The sequence below is a fragment of the Engystomops pustulosus genome, chromosome 9 (assembly GCF_040894005.1).
Source record: "Engystomops pustulosus chromosome 9, aEngPut4.maternal, whole genome shotgun sequence".
Lineage (NCBI taxonomy): Eukaryota > Metazoa > Chordata > Amphibia > Anura > Leptodactylidae > Engystomops > Engystomops pustulosus.
The window spans coordinates 91,970,519-91,988,937 of NC_092419.1; the positions used below are offsets into that span (position 1 = coordinate 91,970,519).

General features: G+C 39.9%; 1 protein-coding gene across 3 annotated transcripts in view; it reads left to right on the forward strand.

The window, feature by feature from the left end:
- LOC140076835 (kinesin-like protein KIF14) overlaps positions 1 to 18,419 on the forward strand; it is an 84,346-nt gene that overhangs the window by 13,919 nt on the left and 52,008 nt on the right. For all 3 annotated transcript variants that reach the window (XM_072123578.1, XM_072123580.1, XM_072123577.1), the window contains exons 4-13: positions 1,266 to 1,520; positions 2,629 to 2,716; positions 2,811 to 2,906; positions 3,277 to 3,329; positions 7,608 to 7,638; positions 13,048 to 13,155; positions 13,236 to 13,352; positions 15,151 to 15,269; positions 15,985 to 16,157; positions 16,609 to 16,756. In XM_072123578.1, the coding sequence (XP_071979679.1) occupies positions 1,266 to 1,520; positions 2,629 to 2,716; positions 2,811 to 2,906; positions 3,277 to 3,329; positions 7,608 to 7,638; positions 13,048 to 13,155; positions 13,236 to 13,352; positions 15,151 to 15,269; positions 15,985 to 16,157; positions 16,609 to 16,756 (1,188 nt within the window). The remainder of the gene's footprint in view (positions 1 to 1,265; positions 1,521 to 2,628; positions 2,717 to 2,810; positions 2,907 to 3,276; positions 3,330 to 7,607; positions 7,639 to 13,047; positions 13,156 to 13,235; positions 13,353 to 15,150; positions 15,270 to 15,984; positions 16,158 to 16,608; positions 16,757 to 18,419) is intronic.

Below are 18,419 nucleotides of genomic sequence, written 5' to 3' on the forward strand. Positions count from 1 at the left end.
AAAAAGGATTGCAGGTCCAAAGTGGTGATGCTCCAATTTCCTGGAAATCGGCATATAACCCCCCTCTTTTCATGAAAAACCTTTTCCATTGCATCAATGTTTTTTTTTAATGAATTTTTTCCTTGCCCATCTCCCTTACCTAAATTTTGAGTTAAATGAGAAGGAATATATGCCTAATTCAAACCAAATAGATTGACTTCTTTCTAAAAAGGTCCAATACCCATGGAACTGTGTCAATCTGCTCCTTTACAACATTTTGTGACCTTCCTGTACTTATGTAGTACAACTCCATACCAGGGTCGGCTACAGGTTTTAATGGGCCCCTTTGCCCATTTAGGTCTCCTGTTCCTTGAAATATTCATAGTTTATCATGCAGCCCCCTTATGGTTATTTTATATGAGCCCCCCATGGATTCCTTATGTACAGCCTTATGTGGGCCCCCCAGCGGCTTTGGGCCCAGTTTCCCAGGTATGCCCAGTTCTGGCCCCAGCCTTGCTACATACATACAATATCTGATAAATTATGGCAGGTTTTTTTGGCATACATGTACAGTATAAATAATAAAGTTAAATTCCTATGTACCATAACTATACAGCCATCTCATTATAATTCTCTTAACACATCTTCTACAATGGAGCCTTCTTATGGCTTTTGCAAAACTCTTCCAAGTTTTTTTTTTTTCCAAACTCTGTTACGTAATTGTACCCCCCAATCTACTAAAGCAGAATGACCATAAACCTTTTTACTTGAACAGAATTGGTAATGGTGGTGCTTACTTATTCTGACATTGAATATGACCACCTGTGAATGCAACTTTAGTTCCCTGCACTTCCATCGTGACTTTTTCACAACTTTCTCTACTTTTATGTATACTTTGGTGTTTGCACTGTTATGCTTTCCTTCAAAAAGACCCTAAGTTGATTGTTAGATTTCCCTTTGCTCCCTTCAATGCTATCAATATCACAATGCCTCAGCACAGGATCACATGACCAAATAAAACCCATCTCTGCTGGCTTTGCATGCACTGTTACTTTCTATACAGATGGGGAGGATTTGTTATGATATACTTATAATTGTTTGAATGGAAAATACATTTTTAGCACATCTGTCATTGATGGTAAGAAACTTTTAGCTTCATAAAAAAAGTTGGTGGTACCTGTATTATTCAGTCCACTAGATTCTACATTGGCATATGTTGCTGGGTAGAAGTTTATTTTTGAAACTTTATTTTATTTTATTTTTTTATATATATTTTTTTTCTTTAGAGAAATATCATGTGGATATAAAAGTGTGGTGTCGGTAACCGGACAGAACATATTTGTTAATCATCCTCCGAGCAATCAGAAGATCTCCTTCCAGTATGATTTCTGCTTCTCCTACCCCCAAGCTGGAGATGCTGTGCACTCTAACCAGGAGGAGGTATACAGACAAGTAGCCCAACCTCTGCTGGGCAGGGTCTTCCAAGGATATAACACCTGCCTGTTCGCTTATGGTCAAACAGGATCTGGGAAGTCTTACTCGTAAGTTGAGCTGCCTTACTGAGCAAAGATATTTGCCCTATTTGCACATTCTGGTACATATAAAGGGAGATCGGAATGTTAATATGGAGCAATTTGCCTCAGGGCATCAGAGCCATCATTGCATAAGTATCACAGAATAATGTATCTATGTACTAGGTATATTGGATGAGGTGGTATTTTTAGCAATGTGGACACACAGGCGAGCAGTTTTGGTTCTAAATTAATTTAATTTCTATAGAGAGTCTAAAATTAGATAGGGAACTTGATGTCACCACCATGGCAGCAGCCATAGCAACTGATGGTGGGGTCCAAAGTGTCAAGAGGGGCCATCAGCCCAGACAAGTTGGCACATAACAATCAGTAAGTGGTCTGTAGCATTACTGTATGCAGCACTTTTTCCGTAAACAACTTCTTCCATAAATATATGCTGCCCTTTAACACAGAAGGATCTATAGGGATGGCCCCAACACTATGTTGGGTTCGTCAGAAAATGACGAGGTGTCACCACATGTTGCCACTCTTCAGAAGGGATGGTAAGGCGTGGTGCGCACCAATGGGAATAAATCCAGAGTGTCATGGTCTGCAGTGAACAGCTTCTTTACTGAGGAAATTCAGGTCCAACAGCCCACAACTCCTTTTGATAATACTTTTGTCCCTTATCCAGTATAGAGGGAAGAAATATTATTAAATTGGTTGTTGTCTGGGTTTGGTTCACCTCCCGACTGGTAACCAGCACCTATTGCAGGTGTTAATGGTGGATGAACAGACCCATTTAAAGTGCTAACACCTGTAAACGGTGCAACAATTAGCCTTGAGCTCAGTCAAAACAAGCACTGTTACTAGTGTTATAGTCAATTGTTATTCCAATCAATATATAGACAATATATGGAAACTTTACTAAGGAAGGAATAGATCATGTTGGGGGAAAAGGAAGGCGACTTACTATGGAACTACACAGATTGTAGGATTATCTGGCCATACTTCACCTACATGTAGGGGCATTGGAACCGTATTAAGTTAGTCTGGCAGGCAGTTACAACTTATCTCACTGATAACTAGGCTTGGAGTACCATTTAAGAGCATGTAACTTATTTCTGCTTGTGTTAAGGATGATGGGATATAATGCAGATGTCGGCATAATTCCAAGGTTCTGCCTGGAACTTTTCGATGACATAAATGTCCCAGGCCAGGAAGAGGTAAGAAATGATCCATATACTAAAACTATAGACTATCCTGCATTTCAGAGTTTATCAATCTGGATATTAACTACTTAAATAATTTACATTACAGATTAATTATCATGTGGAGATGAGCTACTTTGAAATCTACAATGAAAAAATTTATGATCTCCTGACCTTTCCCAGAGACAAGGAACAGAAGATTGCTGTAAGTGGATGCTGTTAATGTGAAAGTGTTGTATTGCTAGTAGAGATGAGTGGACTCGATGGTTGGATTCAGTCGCACTGGCGGACGAAATTCGGCAAATTGCAGCACCTACCAACTAGCCAAAGCTATGATTGGCCAGGGGTAATGGCCAATCATAGCCATAGCTAGTTGCTAGGGCCATCAATTTACCAGATTAGCTGTTCAACTGCCGATTCGCCCAAGACGCCCATCAGACTGCTCATCTTTAATTGATAGGCCATCTGCAGGGAGTATGTTATAGAGCAGGAGACGTTGACGACTTTGTACGCAGTGTCCTATAAATATTGTATGTTCAGTATGTTCTGCCGGTAATGTTTTTGTTTTCTTTTAGCTAAAAGTGCGTGAACACCAGAAACAAGGCCCATATGTAGACGGTCTTTCTACGTAAGTCTATTATGCATGATTTAATCCAATTTGTACCCATGACTTAAAGTGGGTTCTTCAAATTTGGATAGATGGTCAATTTTGGATAGACTGTGGTCTGTCTTCTGCAAATCGGCTGCCTGAGGTGGTGAAAGCAGTGTAGCCTGTTCATGTGGCCTTTCTGCAATTCAGCCCTATTGAAGTGAATGAGGCTGAGCTATGAAAGTTGCGTAGAAACTGATGAGGTTGTACCTAAACCACTGCAGTATCTTCCTTTAAACCTTTGCTGAGCACCTTTCTCTCTAATTTTGATGCAACCTGATCGAGTCCCAGTCAGTGAGGACTCGGATTTTACTTGGGATGTGGAGCTTTGTAGTCATTACTGGATAACCAAGGGCACTGATGTTGAGCCTATGGCACATGTGCCAGAGGTGTCACTCAGAGCCCCCTCTGTGGGCATCCAAGCCTTCACCCCAACACAGAATTCACCAAATAGAACTCAAGACCTTCCCTCCCGTAGTCCCTGGCATACCACACTTGGCACTTTTTTAAAGCAACAGCTCATTTGCTGATTTGGACAACTGGACAAATTCGGAGGTGTGGATAGAGCTGGATTGTCATTAGAGCTCCTGCTCCAACCCCCCTAATCTCGGTGATTAGGCAACCCTTGATGGAGGCTATAATAATAATCTTTCTAGTGTATTTTTGTCATCGGGATGCTGATACGATTGAAAGCTTTGACAGAGCAAGGAGCGATAAGTTACTACTTAAATTGCCATGTTGGTACTTTGGGAAATATAATTTGGTATAGTACTCTTGTTTGGTCTCAAATAGGTTCAACATCACTGAGTTAGTGAGACCAATAAAGGGCTCTTGCCCATGTCTAAGCAGGGCAGACATGCGCCCCCTTCACACCAAGTTACGTTAGTCTGGAGATGGTCGGAATTCCTTGCTGTGCACTTGCTAATTGACCCCCAATTGTGTTTATCATGAAAAAATATCATGGGAACTTTTTGACGAAAAGTATACATTTTGTTATTCCACTGGTTAATAAATGAACAACTGGGTGTTACCATTTCTCTGTGAAAGTGTCTGATTTGACAATATCAGTCTCCCTAGGCACAACCTCACAACAGAAATGTATGTATAAATTGACTATTGGGCTTCACCTAAGACAGTGATGGCGAACCCTATAGCACTGGTGCCAGAGGTGGCACTCGGAGCCCTTTCTGTGGGCACCCAGGCCATCACCCCAGCATGAAGTTCACCAGACAGAACTCAAAGAATCTTCCTGCAGAATCTTCCTACAATGATAGATGAATTTGCCCTCCTCCTTTCAACTGCATTGGTGTCCTTGGGAGGCTGAAGGATTGAAAGTTGTCAAAGAACAAGGAGAAATAAATTACTGCCTAAATTGCGCTGGCACTTTCCAATAAATAAGTGGCTTTTGGTTGAAGTTTGGGCACTCAGGCTCAAAAAGGTTCGCCATCACTGACCTAAGAGGTAACATTTTACAACACAGAATTATTTCTTGAAACTACGCAAGAAATGTTACGACTCAAATTAAATTAATACCCCAACGTTATGATCTGATGTCACACGGGCTGGTAGAGTTGAAGCTAAATGACTTTGATCTCTTAACCTTTTGTATTTGTAGTTTTGGTGCTAGATCTGTGCTCTTCTGGAACATGGCTAGGACATAGTTGAAGGGCACGATTGTTCCTCACCTGAGATGTGCAGCAGCTGTCTTTTGATCTGTATGAACCTTTTTCAATTTTGTCAGTGTAACTTCGTCTGATAATGGGTGAGATCACAGGAGCGGAGGTGTGATAATTGTACGGGTGGAAGGCGACATCAATCTCCTCTACATCCCCTCCCTCCTGTCAATCCCAAGGCACTGGCTCTCAGGTTTGGCTTCTTTCTTCCACTTGTGTTTCTTCTGAAGAGCGTCAGTGTCTGTAGTTTACCACGCAATAGTTCTGATCCGACACTTTAGATGGCGACAGGATGAAATATTATTGGGGTACTAATACATGATTTATGCCTATCCTGGATTGTGTCCCCTAGCAAAAAAGTATTTGGCAGAATCCATTTGCCAAAAATACTTGAACCTCTGATGCCATTTGCTAGCAGCGGCCCAACACACGCTTGAGGTGTATGGCCAGCTGAAGGCTAACAAATTTGAATGCATTTTGAGCAATCAATGTTTGATTACTTATCAATATACATTAATATCAGTTAATAGAGCACCAGCAAAAAGAATCCCTCTTAAAGGAAACCTAGCTCGAGGATTAGAAGTAGATCTGATGGTAGATCCTGCCGGCCTGCCTCTAACCTAATTTGTAATTTTAATAATCCTGGAACCTAACTTGTTAAAAATTTAATTTACATACTTCTAAAATAAACTGCAGAGGCTACTGGGGCGTGGAGAAGCCTCAGCTCCAAGGCCGGCAGGAGGAATCTACCATCACATCTACGCCTGATAGTAAATTCCTCATTGTTGGCTTATTCAAAAAATGTCTGAAAAGTTTCCCGGTGATCAACTTGTAACTAAGAAAGCTGCATTTTAAATGTAAATTAAATGGGTAGCTATATAGCATGTGGACATGTCTACCAAAGCAGGAGAGGACAAAGACCCAAAGTCGGGAACCTTTGAGATATCCATATTCCCGATGAAGGATTTCAACATTGGCAAAATCAGCGGGAGGATGTGGACAGTCACCACTGATTGTCGATGGGGCTGTAAGAGCTTGGTGGTTTAAACCCACAAATTGGGTGGTCCTCCCCTTTCCAGTAAAATTACTGGAATATGCCTTTTAAGAACAAATAATTTACTGTTATAGTCACCCATTACTTTAGGCTGGATTCACACTGCCGTTGCGCCCGCTCTACCATAGCAGGGCAGGCACACGGCAGCGCGCCGGGAGAGGAGGCGGTGAGCGCTGCTCACCCCCGCCCCTCTCCATAGGAATATATGGCGCACGGCGCCGTATGCCGTGAGAAGATAGGACATGTCCTATCTTTTCACAGGGTATGGAGCGTGACGGTGCCGCATGTGTGTGGCACCATACCTCTCCCGTAGGGCGCCGTGCGCCCATTGCCGGCTATGGGGGACGTACATAAGCCCTATATACGTCGCACATATATACGTCCCCCATGCGGCAGTGTGAATGTAGCCGTTTTCTGGGACTTAAAATACAATTTTGTTGTTCCTTCTCCATGTAACATTAAACGGGGTCCGTTCCATCAGATTTGTAGGGCAAACAAAGGGGTCTATTTACTGTATACCAGCCATAGCGCTATACATTGCTTAGTGGCGATGTCCAGTATTGCAGCTCAGCCCCAATCACTACAATGGGACCGAGCTGGAAAAAAGGGCACGTAATTTAGATGTTACATCAAATGCCCAAAGAGGCTTCAGCTCTTGCCTCTATAAATGCAGAAGAAGAACAAACTTACCCCATAAGTATGACGCACATAGTCCAAATGCAGAAGTGCACCACGCCAACTGACTAACCAATACTCTAATATTCCAAAGACAAAATTCTGTGACCTATCCAAAACTGTAAAATTTGAAGGGAATCTTTATACAAATATTTTAATGGATTTACAAAGAACAATGTGCGCTAGGTGTAAGAACCTATGCGTTTAGAACACGACGAAGACCTCAATGTTACACCTAACACACACATGTCTATTGTAAATCCATTAGCGCCTTCATATAAAGATTCCCTTTGGATTTTAACAGTTAACTCTTTACAACACTAATTATCATACCACAATTCACAATCCAGTGGATATTCTACTTCTAACCTTTCATAAGGACAATGTATTAATGTTTAAGCCCTTTAACGTAAAAAAAATCACAAAAAAACTATATATTGTATAATTTTTCTTTTTTTTGCATTTTATTGCACTGATGTGCTTGCTGTGTATTGTATTACAGAAGTTTTTTTTTCCCTGCTATTCCGCCTTTTGTATTCCTGCTCAATCAGCTTATTCTGCCTGATAAATGTGATCACTTCTTAACAGATGCTTCTCCTTCTCCCCTTAACACAGTTGTTTCTCTATACTTGATAAAGTTTAAAATAAACAGATCCCGGGGTGAATAGCAGGCATTACAATTGGATTGGCATCTAAACTGTGGAGCAGTTGGTGTCTTGGCGCCAGGGGACAGAAAACAGCAGGTTTTTGCTGGAGGGGACATCTACGTTATTTCCCTCTTGGTCCTCTACAACTAAGCAGATGTCCTAGAATTATTATTTTACCTTCTAGTAATTTTGCTTCTTATCCTCACAGGTATGTGGTTGCCTCGTTCGAAGATGTGCAGGTATGTGAGTTGCATACTGGGTCTCTTGCGCCATCTGCTGTTCATTTTATTGTTTTGCAGCTGTAGGAATTTTCAGATTCGAATTAAAAGATTGTACAAAATTTCTATCTCAATATTGTCCAATATCTGCCAAATATGTATGTCTGCACGTTCTTTTTTTTTTTTTTTTTTGCTACACATTTTCCAGGGTCAGTTATTTATATGTTGTGTTTTATTAGTAATGCACGTCTTTGTACGTTTAATTCGGGCAGAAAATGTCTAAAATGTCTACATCTATCACGTTCTGTTGAGTTCATATATATATATATATATATATTTTTATTTTCAGGATACTGGTGAGTGCGGTAATGCCTACAAAAGGGAAAACTAATTTATTTTTTTAATTTAAAGGAAATCTACTGTTTGGTTTTTATGAACCAAACATGCCTTCAGAATGCTGTAGCTACACTGATGCAGGCAAATATGTTGTTTAATCCCTGATCTGAGTGGTTTTGCTGAAACAATTATAAAATTATGATAATCAGGCTCCATTTGTTTATGTATGGCAGCCATCCTGCACCCAGCTTTCTTAAGGTCCTGAATTTTATAATTGTTTTTTGAGCAAAGCCACTCAGTTCAGGGATTAAACAAGATACGTTTCTGCATCAGTGTAGCTTTAGTATTCTCAAGGTATGTTTGGTTTACAATGCATATTAAAAAAAATGGTAGATTTCCTTTTTAAATGAAATTTTTTTTTATTTTTTTTAATGAAGGAATATTCCTGATATATTTAATTGCAAATACAAAATATTTACTATAAACTATCCCATAGCATTTTTTTTTATTGTTCTATATTGTTCCCTTCCGCTTTTATTCCACCTGGAGATGAGCTACCAAAGGGATGTTGTTGATATCTATTGACAAAATATGTAGTATGTAGCCAGAAATCTCATATATGGTGCGAACCAGAATTTTATGCAAATATGCTCCAGTATTCGTTAGGGGGTCTGCAGGTATTGGCTTAAACAGACATGTCAGGATAGGTGACAGGTCATCCACATTTCTGAATCCATCCACCAACCGCTGTATAGTATGTACTGTAAGTGCAGATATTGCAGCTGTGATACTGCTTGGCTTGGGCTCCTTTAGTGTCTGCACTGTAGTGTACAATGATTTTGTGCAACTTTCGATGACTTTTTCATTGCTATAATTTTTAGGACTGTGCAACCTTTTCATCACTTTTTATAGATTTTTTTTAAATATTTTTCAAAATGGCAAAAAAGTGCCATTTTCGACTTTGGGCACTATTTTCCAAAACCCTTATCATATTTTGATATATTGGGCATTTTTGGACGCAGCGATGCCTAATGTTTTTATGATTTTTACTGTTTATTAATGTTTATATCAGTTCTAGGGAAAGGGGGGGGGTGATTTGAATTTTTAGGTTTTTTTTTTTTAATTCTTAAACTTTTTTTTTAAATTTTTTTTACTTTTACTATTTTTCAGACTCCCTAGGGTACTTTATCCCTAGGTTGTCTGATCGATCCTATCACATACTGCCATACTACAGTATGGCAGTATATGTGGATTTTCCTCCTCATGCATTGCAATGTGCAATTAGCACATTGTAATGAATGGGTTAAAATGAGACGGCCTCGGGTCTTCGTAAGACCATAGGCTGTCATGGCGACGGGTCACCGCTCCGTGATGACATCACGGGAGCAACGATCTGCAGCAAGATGGCAGCCCCCAAGCGCCACCATCTTTTTTTTTTTTTTTTTTTTTTTTTTTAAGCCGCCGGCGGCGATCACCGGGAAGGGGGTTAAACAAAATGTCTTTGTGGTGAGCTCCTGCCGCCTAAAAATGTGGTGTTGTCGTAAAGAGCTTGTGGGCAAACAGTAACTGATGTCTGCCTTATATTTGTGTGACTTTATTATACTTGGCCACATTGCAAGCGTGTGCAGACTCGTAGCCATTGATGCTCCACTATGCGATTCTGAGAAATATAAAATTATCTTTTCAAGGATGCAATGAAGAAACCTTGCCTCTTCATCAATTCGACTGTCATTTGGGAGCTTAATGACATGATGGGGGATTAAAGCCAAACTGGTGTGTGTGTGTGTATTCCAGAAGGAACAGATTCCCAGACGGCGCTGTTTAGATGCGGTTTCATCTCTTCAGTACAGTGTAGGGAAGCTGAGTGACAGGCTTATCCCATTCTAGAAAACATATTTGCATATTTACAAGAATCCCTTAGTGGTGCATCAATGGCTATAAATCTCCACATGCCTGCAAGGCAGTCTTTAGTGATGAAGTCTCCACAAGAAGAACTCTTATTTCCTTAACCTAGTCAAAAACCTCACATTCAGCTGAACCAGTTTCTTGCACTGTACTGAAGACATGTAATAACATTGAAACTGCGTTGTCTGCAGTTAGAATCTGTTGTTCAGGAAAAAAAAAAAAAAAAATATATATATATATATATATATATATATATATATATATATATATGCACACACACGTACACGTACACACACACACACGTACACGTTTGGCTTTAGGCTTCCTGGAACTCACAAGGGAGCTGCCTTACATAGTAGCAAAAAAGTCATGGTTTTCCTTTTCCCATCCTGGAAAATATTGTTTATTGTACCAGGTATTTTTAATCCTGCGTCTGAAGGAAATGATGCCACAAGAAATGGCCGTTTTTAAAAATATGTTTAACCCCATCATGACTGCCATATGGCTATATAAGTCTTATTTGCACTTGCCCCTTGCAGAACCAACATTTATAAACATTGTCACAGTGGCCTTCTTCATTCGTTTATATATCCTCAACCCTAGGACCTAAACGGATGCTTCACAGAACCAGAGAGATTCAAAATAGATTCTCTATATCTATCTTTATCATTCTATTTCCAAGAGTTCCAACTATAGTTTTAAGATTAAATATCTGTGATTCTGTGAAGCATCCATACGCAATTTAAGATAACATTAAAGGGGAGATTCTCTTGTTTAATATGACAATTGTGTTTCTAGGTACCAGGGTTCCTGATATTTAGGCTTTTGAAATGTGCCCAATCCAGCCTGTCAGCTGAAGGCAGAATGCAGAAGCAGCTGGACAAAATAGCTTACAGTTTGCAGAAGTATATGCACCCACTGCATTTTAGGTGAAATTGGGGAAAGCAAGCTGATGGAATGATGGAAACATTTTTTAGTAAACTTACAGGTGGGAAAAAGGAATTTGGAGACTGGAAACTATCATTGGTCATATGAGACAGGCCAGCTGATATGACTGAATTGGGAAAAGCTGTTCCCCCAACACCCTCCTATTATCAATAGAAGGGCATTAGCATTATTCTACCAAACTCTGCTAAATATGTAGTTTTGTGTTTTATCCTTTTTATGTTTAAGGAATGATGCCTTTTTATCCTTTTTCAAGCACAGAGGTCCCTTCCTCAGGCAATGTAACAAATGACCATTTAAGAGAAGAATGATGGAAAATATGGTCATAAAGGGTGATCGGGGAGAGGTGTCAGGCCATGAGAGTGTAGGTTTGTGCCATGTGTGTGTCAAAATGGTTTCATCTTGGATTCAAGTCGCTGGTGCTAGCTGCAGACAGTGTCTGGCTGAGGTTCCTGGGGCACATCAGAAAAAATTATTCTTTATTCTGTGGGCCCACCCCTCATAATCTCCCAGGGAATAGACTCTACAATCTCCCTAGACTCTACAAATTAGGTATCTACTGCTGAATCTATTGGTTCAAATAATCGGTTAGACCATGGGCCCACCGGAGGATCCTCTGGTGCTTTGATGGGCCAGTCTGACACTGGCTGCAGAGGGTGCATCACATTAATGGCCAACCGTAACAAAATCATGTTAACGCCAACATCTGGTCTTCCTACCATTGTGTGACCAATAACATACACTGAGTAAGGGCTTATTCACATGGCCGTCAGTGGCAATAGCGGCACGGCGGGGATACGGTGCCACGTGTGGGATCCGGGATGCACACCGCAAAAAGATAGAGCCGCTGTTTTATATGGAGGGAGGAGGGGTCACCTCCTCCTCCTCTCCAGCACACGGCGGTATGCCTGCACGGTGGGCATACCGCGTGTGAATGTACCCTAACTTGTAACCAAACAAATTATACAAGCACCTTACTGATTAGCACTGTTTACCTTGGATTCAGATGTCTGTGTTGCAGTGACTATATACAGCCACACATCCTTATTTGTCTATAATGCCTCTGAATAGGGTCCTTAGTCACATAGTCGAAACTTCATTTGTGTGGGTTTAATGTGGACAATGTAACACAGATATCTTAATGCAACCTTATTTGTTCATCATCCTACAGTACCTTACTTATAAAATCCCTTTAAGAAAATTGTATCCACAGCCCAACCTTTACCTCCCTATAAGGTTAGAATGTGATGTCCCTTTCCAATTGATACATTCCCACTAATTTGTCCTATTAATTAATAGGATAGCTCTGTTATCCTCCCTAAATCCCTTTGCTCTTCGGCTTTACTTCATACTGTTCACGTTACGTTGAATGACAGACACGAACGATGACACCTAAGTTACAAAAAAACGTAGCCACAGGCATCCTTAGAGCAGTGCCCCATAATGCATTGGACTGGCCGTCACATACAGCTGGAGGGGAATGAGGAGGGTGAACTCTTTAAAAAGTTTCACGGCTGGAAGGAAAAGGCTGTATGACAGGTCCCTGCGGCAACAAGTTTAACACTCGGTGTGCCAAGAAAAGCAAAGATCCTTTGTATATGAAACCCAGCTATGTCTTTGTACTTAAAATAATTTTTATTTTTCTATTTTTTTTATTATATCATAGTTTAAGGCCAAAAAACAGGTACTTTTGCAGTATATATATATATTTTTTTATATGACATAACATGCTGACACGGGGCTTAGGAAGTTGGTTAAAGGTTTTCCTTTTTTCGAAGTTATTGGAGGCAGGAGGTACATGCTGCCATAAGTGATTCCATGACAGATTATAATGAACTATATAAGATGCAAAAATTGGGTCTTCTCCTTAGGCCAGATGATAATTGGGTCAATGTCATGGCTATAAAATGAACTCTTGTTATGTGATCATTGGAATGAGTTTGTTGCTATACTGAAACTTCATTAAAAGGCGCATAAAAAAATGCTCTGTAAAAATTTTGGGATGGCAAGGTTAATTTTTGACTGACCTCGAGCAAGGTATGGTCTTGGTGAAGGGGTTACTGCACGTAGGCCTGATCACCCATTGCATGAAAGGTGCTTATGTCAGGTGTAGGTTAGTAAAAGGGTTAGTCGAGGGCTCTCTATTGCAGCCAAATGTATGTATGCAAATAAGCTTCAGTGCACCTGGGTCGTGCACCCATGTTCAGCTTTCAAGCTTGTAAAACTGGAGAATTTTTCCCTTAGACTTGGTTGGAGTTGGGCAATAAACAAAGAGCTACAGCGGCGACAGGAATGAACGACAAGAGCTCCCGATCGCATTCTGTGTTGACCCTGTCGGTGACCCAAACCATGGTAACTCTTCAAGGGAATAATCCGGGTTTTATGGGAAACTTTAATAAATGTTATACATACTTTGCCTATTTCTATTGCAGAGTGAAGTTTTGGAAGGGGAAGTTCACGACCACACAAGAACCAGCAGAATTAACCTGGTAGACCTGGCAGGGAGTGAGCGCTGCAGCTCCGCACAAACCAGTGGCATCCGATTAAAGGTAGGTACAAGTTTTCGAAGTGTATTTATTGGCACACTTGGTCTGGCAGTTCCTTGTGTTTCATTGTAAGGACCCAACCTCCAATTAATACCGAACATACACAGGCTAACTACACCAATAGCTTTATCTTGACATAAATATGATACAATACGACTTTAATTACTCTTTGGGGGAATTTGTACACAGTGTTGGGGCAATTGTTAGAGACAGCCTTAACATTAGTTGCTTAAATACATTTCGAGAGGCATGTTCTTACACATTAATGGTGCATGGAATCCGAAGATTTCATATCCAGCTCCGACAAACTGCGGTTCAGCTTTGTTGATATTTTGGGCATACATGCTTGGAAGGGGATGGTGAAGCTAAGGCTATAAGCGTAATGGGGAGAAATGTCTTAATGAGATTACAGCAATTGACATGCCCCAATGCCATTATTTTAATAGGTAATGTCTAGCCAGGCCGTCTAGTTTTTGCATGGATCCATGTTATGACAAGTAGACAGTAAATGAGGTCTTAAACTTGTTCTTTGGGACCCCTGAAAAAAATGTAATTAAGATTTTTATAGGATCTGAGTCAATGCACTTAGAGACAGCTCCCGAGCCAGAACTTTATCCGTAGAGGCCGCCGGTGTGCTCTGAGCCCTTCCATAGATGTTTACCTAATAAACCAAGTTTTCCCTGTTGCCCACTTTTTCAATTTTCTCTCTAATTTAGTAAGTGGAAAACATCTGTTTGTGTCAAAAGCTGACACATTTTTACTAGTATGTTAATCTGTAATTATTTTAATTTACATATTCCTGAATACTTCTCTTTTTGTAGTCTGCAACCAGTTAACAAAATTAACAAAATCCTTTATTACATAATAAAGAGAATTTCCAGGATAATATTGAACTATCCATGAGATTAGTCATCGATATTTGATAAATTGGGGGCTTGGTAGAAGGAACCCCCACCAATCAGCTGAATCTGACAGCATATGGAGGGGGAATGTCAACTAAGAAAGGGAGCCAAAAGTCCAGCTACAGTTAGTGGTCATAGATTTTCTGCAGGTCCTGGGGGTGACTATACACAGAACTTAACTAGACCTCCAGCTCCTCTGTATGCTCGAATCTACAATTGTTAGGCATAGTCGAACCCTCAACAATCAGTAGACAAATATTTGATCTGAACTGATGTTGCTTTAACTATCATGGAAATTAGTATATAGCTCACCTCAAGTCCACCAATACAGTTTTGCTTTGTGATTTTTTTTATTTTTTTTTATTTTTTTTTTTTAAGAAAAATGTCTTGCAATGGAAAGACTACTTTCCATCTTGAGACGGGTCAGTACCTTGGGTGATGGCTGAGGAAAAGCTAGATGCTGTGAGGCATCCATGTTGGCCATGAGGCCTGATGACCCATTCTAATTGAAGTACATAGAGCAATGACTAGGTCATATTAATGGTTGTATGCAAAAGTTTAATAACCTTGCCTAACCGCAGTTAAAGGGGTAGAGGTCCACATGGTTTTTAGGTAATTTACCAATATACATCTATTAATAGTTTTGCTCCGCTTTTTTGATATGTAAAGTGAAGCCTCCTGTCTGTTACCTCATCAGCCAGAGATTCCTGACCATAAAATGGCCACAGATGAAGGGTCATTTTTTTGGGGGGGGATATCTATTACTATAGGACCATCTAAAATTACATGCATACAGAAACCTTTCCTGAAGTCTAGCCTTTGAACGTTACTAGGCTTAGAACATTGTATTTCCTTTCTTGCTTATTTCCTCTTTATGAGCAGCGGACTTTGTCTTTTAGGAAGGTGCCAGCATCAATAAATCTCTGCTTACTTTGAGCAAAGTGATATCTGCTCTTGCTGAAATGTCAGATGTCCACAAGAGACATTTTATACCCTACAGAGAATCTCTGCTCACCTGGTAAGTGACACAGATTTGGCTTGTTGGTTCACCGCCTCTAGACTGAAGAGTATGCATTTCTTACAGTTTGCAAATGTGAGGGTTGTGTGCGCCATGTAGTTATAAATATATCTCTCTTCCATTCCATCTGGAGATCACTACAGTATAGTCTTGTGTGTATGGTGTGTCTTGATTTTTTGTTTTTGTTTTTTTTCTTTTGCACTATTTGGCTATTCTTTTACTAAGGGGTTTTCACCTGAAGGTTAAAACCTTATCTGTTGTGGTTTTAACAAATTTTGTTTGGAAAAAAAATAGTTTCCTTGTATTGGTCATTAAATCTATCTTGTATTGTCTTTTAGACATCAGGAGGTGCTGCCATATTAGCCTCCTCCTTGGTTGTGGACTGGCTTCTCAGAAAACATTAGCTGAAGGTCAAAACCATTATTGGTATAGAAGTTAATTTTAAAGGAAGCCTCTCGTGGCTGTTTGGGAAGAGATGTTGTGTTTGAAAAGGATTCTGTATAATTTATCGTTTGAGTCCTCTAGAGCTCTCACTATGTTGCTGACCATTAGCCACCAAAAACCGTGCTGTGTTGCTTACTGAAATATAAAAAAATTGGTGCCTAAAATGAATAAGATGAAAGCATTGGAACTTTATTCCATAGTGGTAAGCATGTAATTTTTTTTACTATTCTGAGAGATCTTTTGAAAATTAATTTTTTTTTGGCTCCCAAAGGCTCTTAAAGGAAAGTTTGGGTGGCAATTCCAAGACTGCCATGATTGCTACGATCAGTCCTGCATCTGTAAACCTGGAGGAGACTCTTAGTACTCTACGGTATGCTACTAAAGCTAGGAACATCATCAATGTAGCCAGAGTAAATGAAGACTCCAATGCTGCTCTCATCAGAGGTATATGGGTTGCTATTCATATTTTTGCTTATGAATTGAAGGGGGTTGTCTATTTTCAGCAAATAATTTCATACTGTTTGTCTAATAAAGTTATTATATTTTCCAATATATGTTCTGTAAAAATTCCTCACTTTTTTTAGATCTATTATTACTGTCATTATATAGGAAGCTTCATTGTTTACCTCCTGGGAATAAGAACCAAGTCAAGTGATGTCACACAGGTACCAGGGACTGTGTATTACAACTAGCCATTCACTTGAGATCACATGACCTTGGACCGGTTCTTATTCCCAGGAAAAAATAAATCCTGTTGAGTAAGATCTAGGAGGCCATGAGTATATTGGGAAATGTACAACTTTTTCATTACACAAACGATAACATTTATTTGCTCAATTTTGACAAGCCTGTTGATGTTTTTGCACTTAATTTTTTTTTTATTTTGCCTTTACAGAGCTGAAATCTGAAATTGACAAGCTGAAGGCTGCCCAGCAGTGTGTACAGGGGGTTGACCAGTCTGTATATGAAGCCAGCCTGCAGGAGATATGTTCTCTGAGAGAGCGTCTGTCTTACCAAGAGAGGCAGCTATCAGAAACCCAGAAGTAAGTAGAATCCAAAGTTTTAAACGATGGTCAAAATGGTCAGGTTCAAGTTTTTACTCCATTTAGTTTATTTTAAATTGTAGACAAAGGCATGTACATGACCTAAAACATACCTACTATCGGCATATTGGAGCCCTACAGATAGAAAGGCTAGGCTGACAAGGCCTACAGCGTCCGTTCCCACCCATTTACATTTTATTGTTACAATGGCACAAGGGGTTTCCTGCTTGGGAAAGTGAAACTCCTGCCATCTATGGTTATTTCCCTTTCTCTGGTTATTTCTTTTATAGGGGCTAAATGAGGTCCTATTTTTTTTCTTTAACATTCAGGGGTCTCTTGTCATCTATATGGGAAAATGAATACTACGCTTTACTATCATTGTTGGTATCAGTAATATTCTGATAATCCTAACGTCCAACCCATTTACCTATGAAATGCACAGTCAGTCCAAGCAGAAGACGGTCCAGTTTGGTGAAAAAATAAAATTGGGCAGATGAAATGGACAACAAGAGAAATTCCCTAATCTGTCCCCCTTGCAACCAGGATGTATAGGGATGTGTCATCAGAGCTTAAGGTGACGCATGTAGTCTACAGAACTGGAATGATCAGCTCCATATAAAAAATGTAATAAATTGGTGCACAAATGTATCCTTGTAATGTGTCAATACTGTTCAATGTAAAATGAACCACACAGATCATGTTCTTGGGCATTATAGCTACTTTGTATATTGGGCAAAAAAATACAATGTTTGTTATCCTGAATGTGTGACTAAGAGGAATGTGCTTTGCTATTGCGTTTTTTTTTTCTCCTTTGGTTAAAAGTTTGTAATTATTATAAAAACTTAAGAATCTATAAAGCATTCCTGTTTTTGCAATGTTTCCTTTGGTAAAAAGATAAAAAAAATAAACTATATTAGGTTTGTTCAGATACCAAATGAAACCTTCCTGACATTGAATAGCCGGGAAAAGATTGATTTGGCAATTGATTCCCTGCATCAGGCAGTACAGGCGGTCCCCTACTTAAGGACACCTGACTTGGACAACCCATAGTTGGACAGACCCCTGTGACCTCTGCTGAAGCTCTCTGGATGCTTTACTATAGTCCCAGACTGCAATGATCAGCTGTAAGATGTCTGTAATGAAGCTTTATTGATAATTCTTGGTCCCATTACAGCAAAAATTTTGAAACTCCAATTATCACTGGGGCAAAAGAAAAAATTTGTCTAAAACTTCAATTATAAAATATACAGTTTCGACTTGCATACAAATTCAACTTAAGAACAAACCTCCGGACCCTATCTTGTATGTAACCCGGGGACTGCCTGTAGTTCTGGCTCACTAGCAGAGCGGGTGTCCGCTATTTCTTACAGATGACACACTCCTCTAACACCCGACTGAAGATAACTCTGATAATGGGTGTTATTGCCATACATTCCATGGTCAAGCATGACTGCGGCGTGTAAGAGGATTATGCATATCTCCCAACTTTCCACAACGGAAAAGGTGGACAAACCACTCCCTTTGGTTACACCCCTCGCTATGCCCCCTTTTGCGTATGCATAAATTTCATAGTCTCACGCGGCGTTTGCAAAACATTTAGAAACGCAATTCAAGCGCATAGGGGGGAGGGCCTCGGCAAGAGTTGCATGTGTGTTTCCATGGA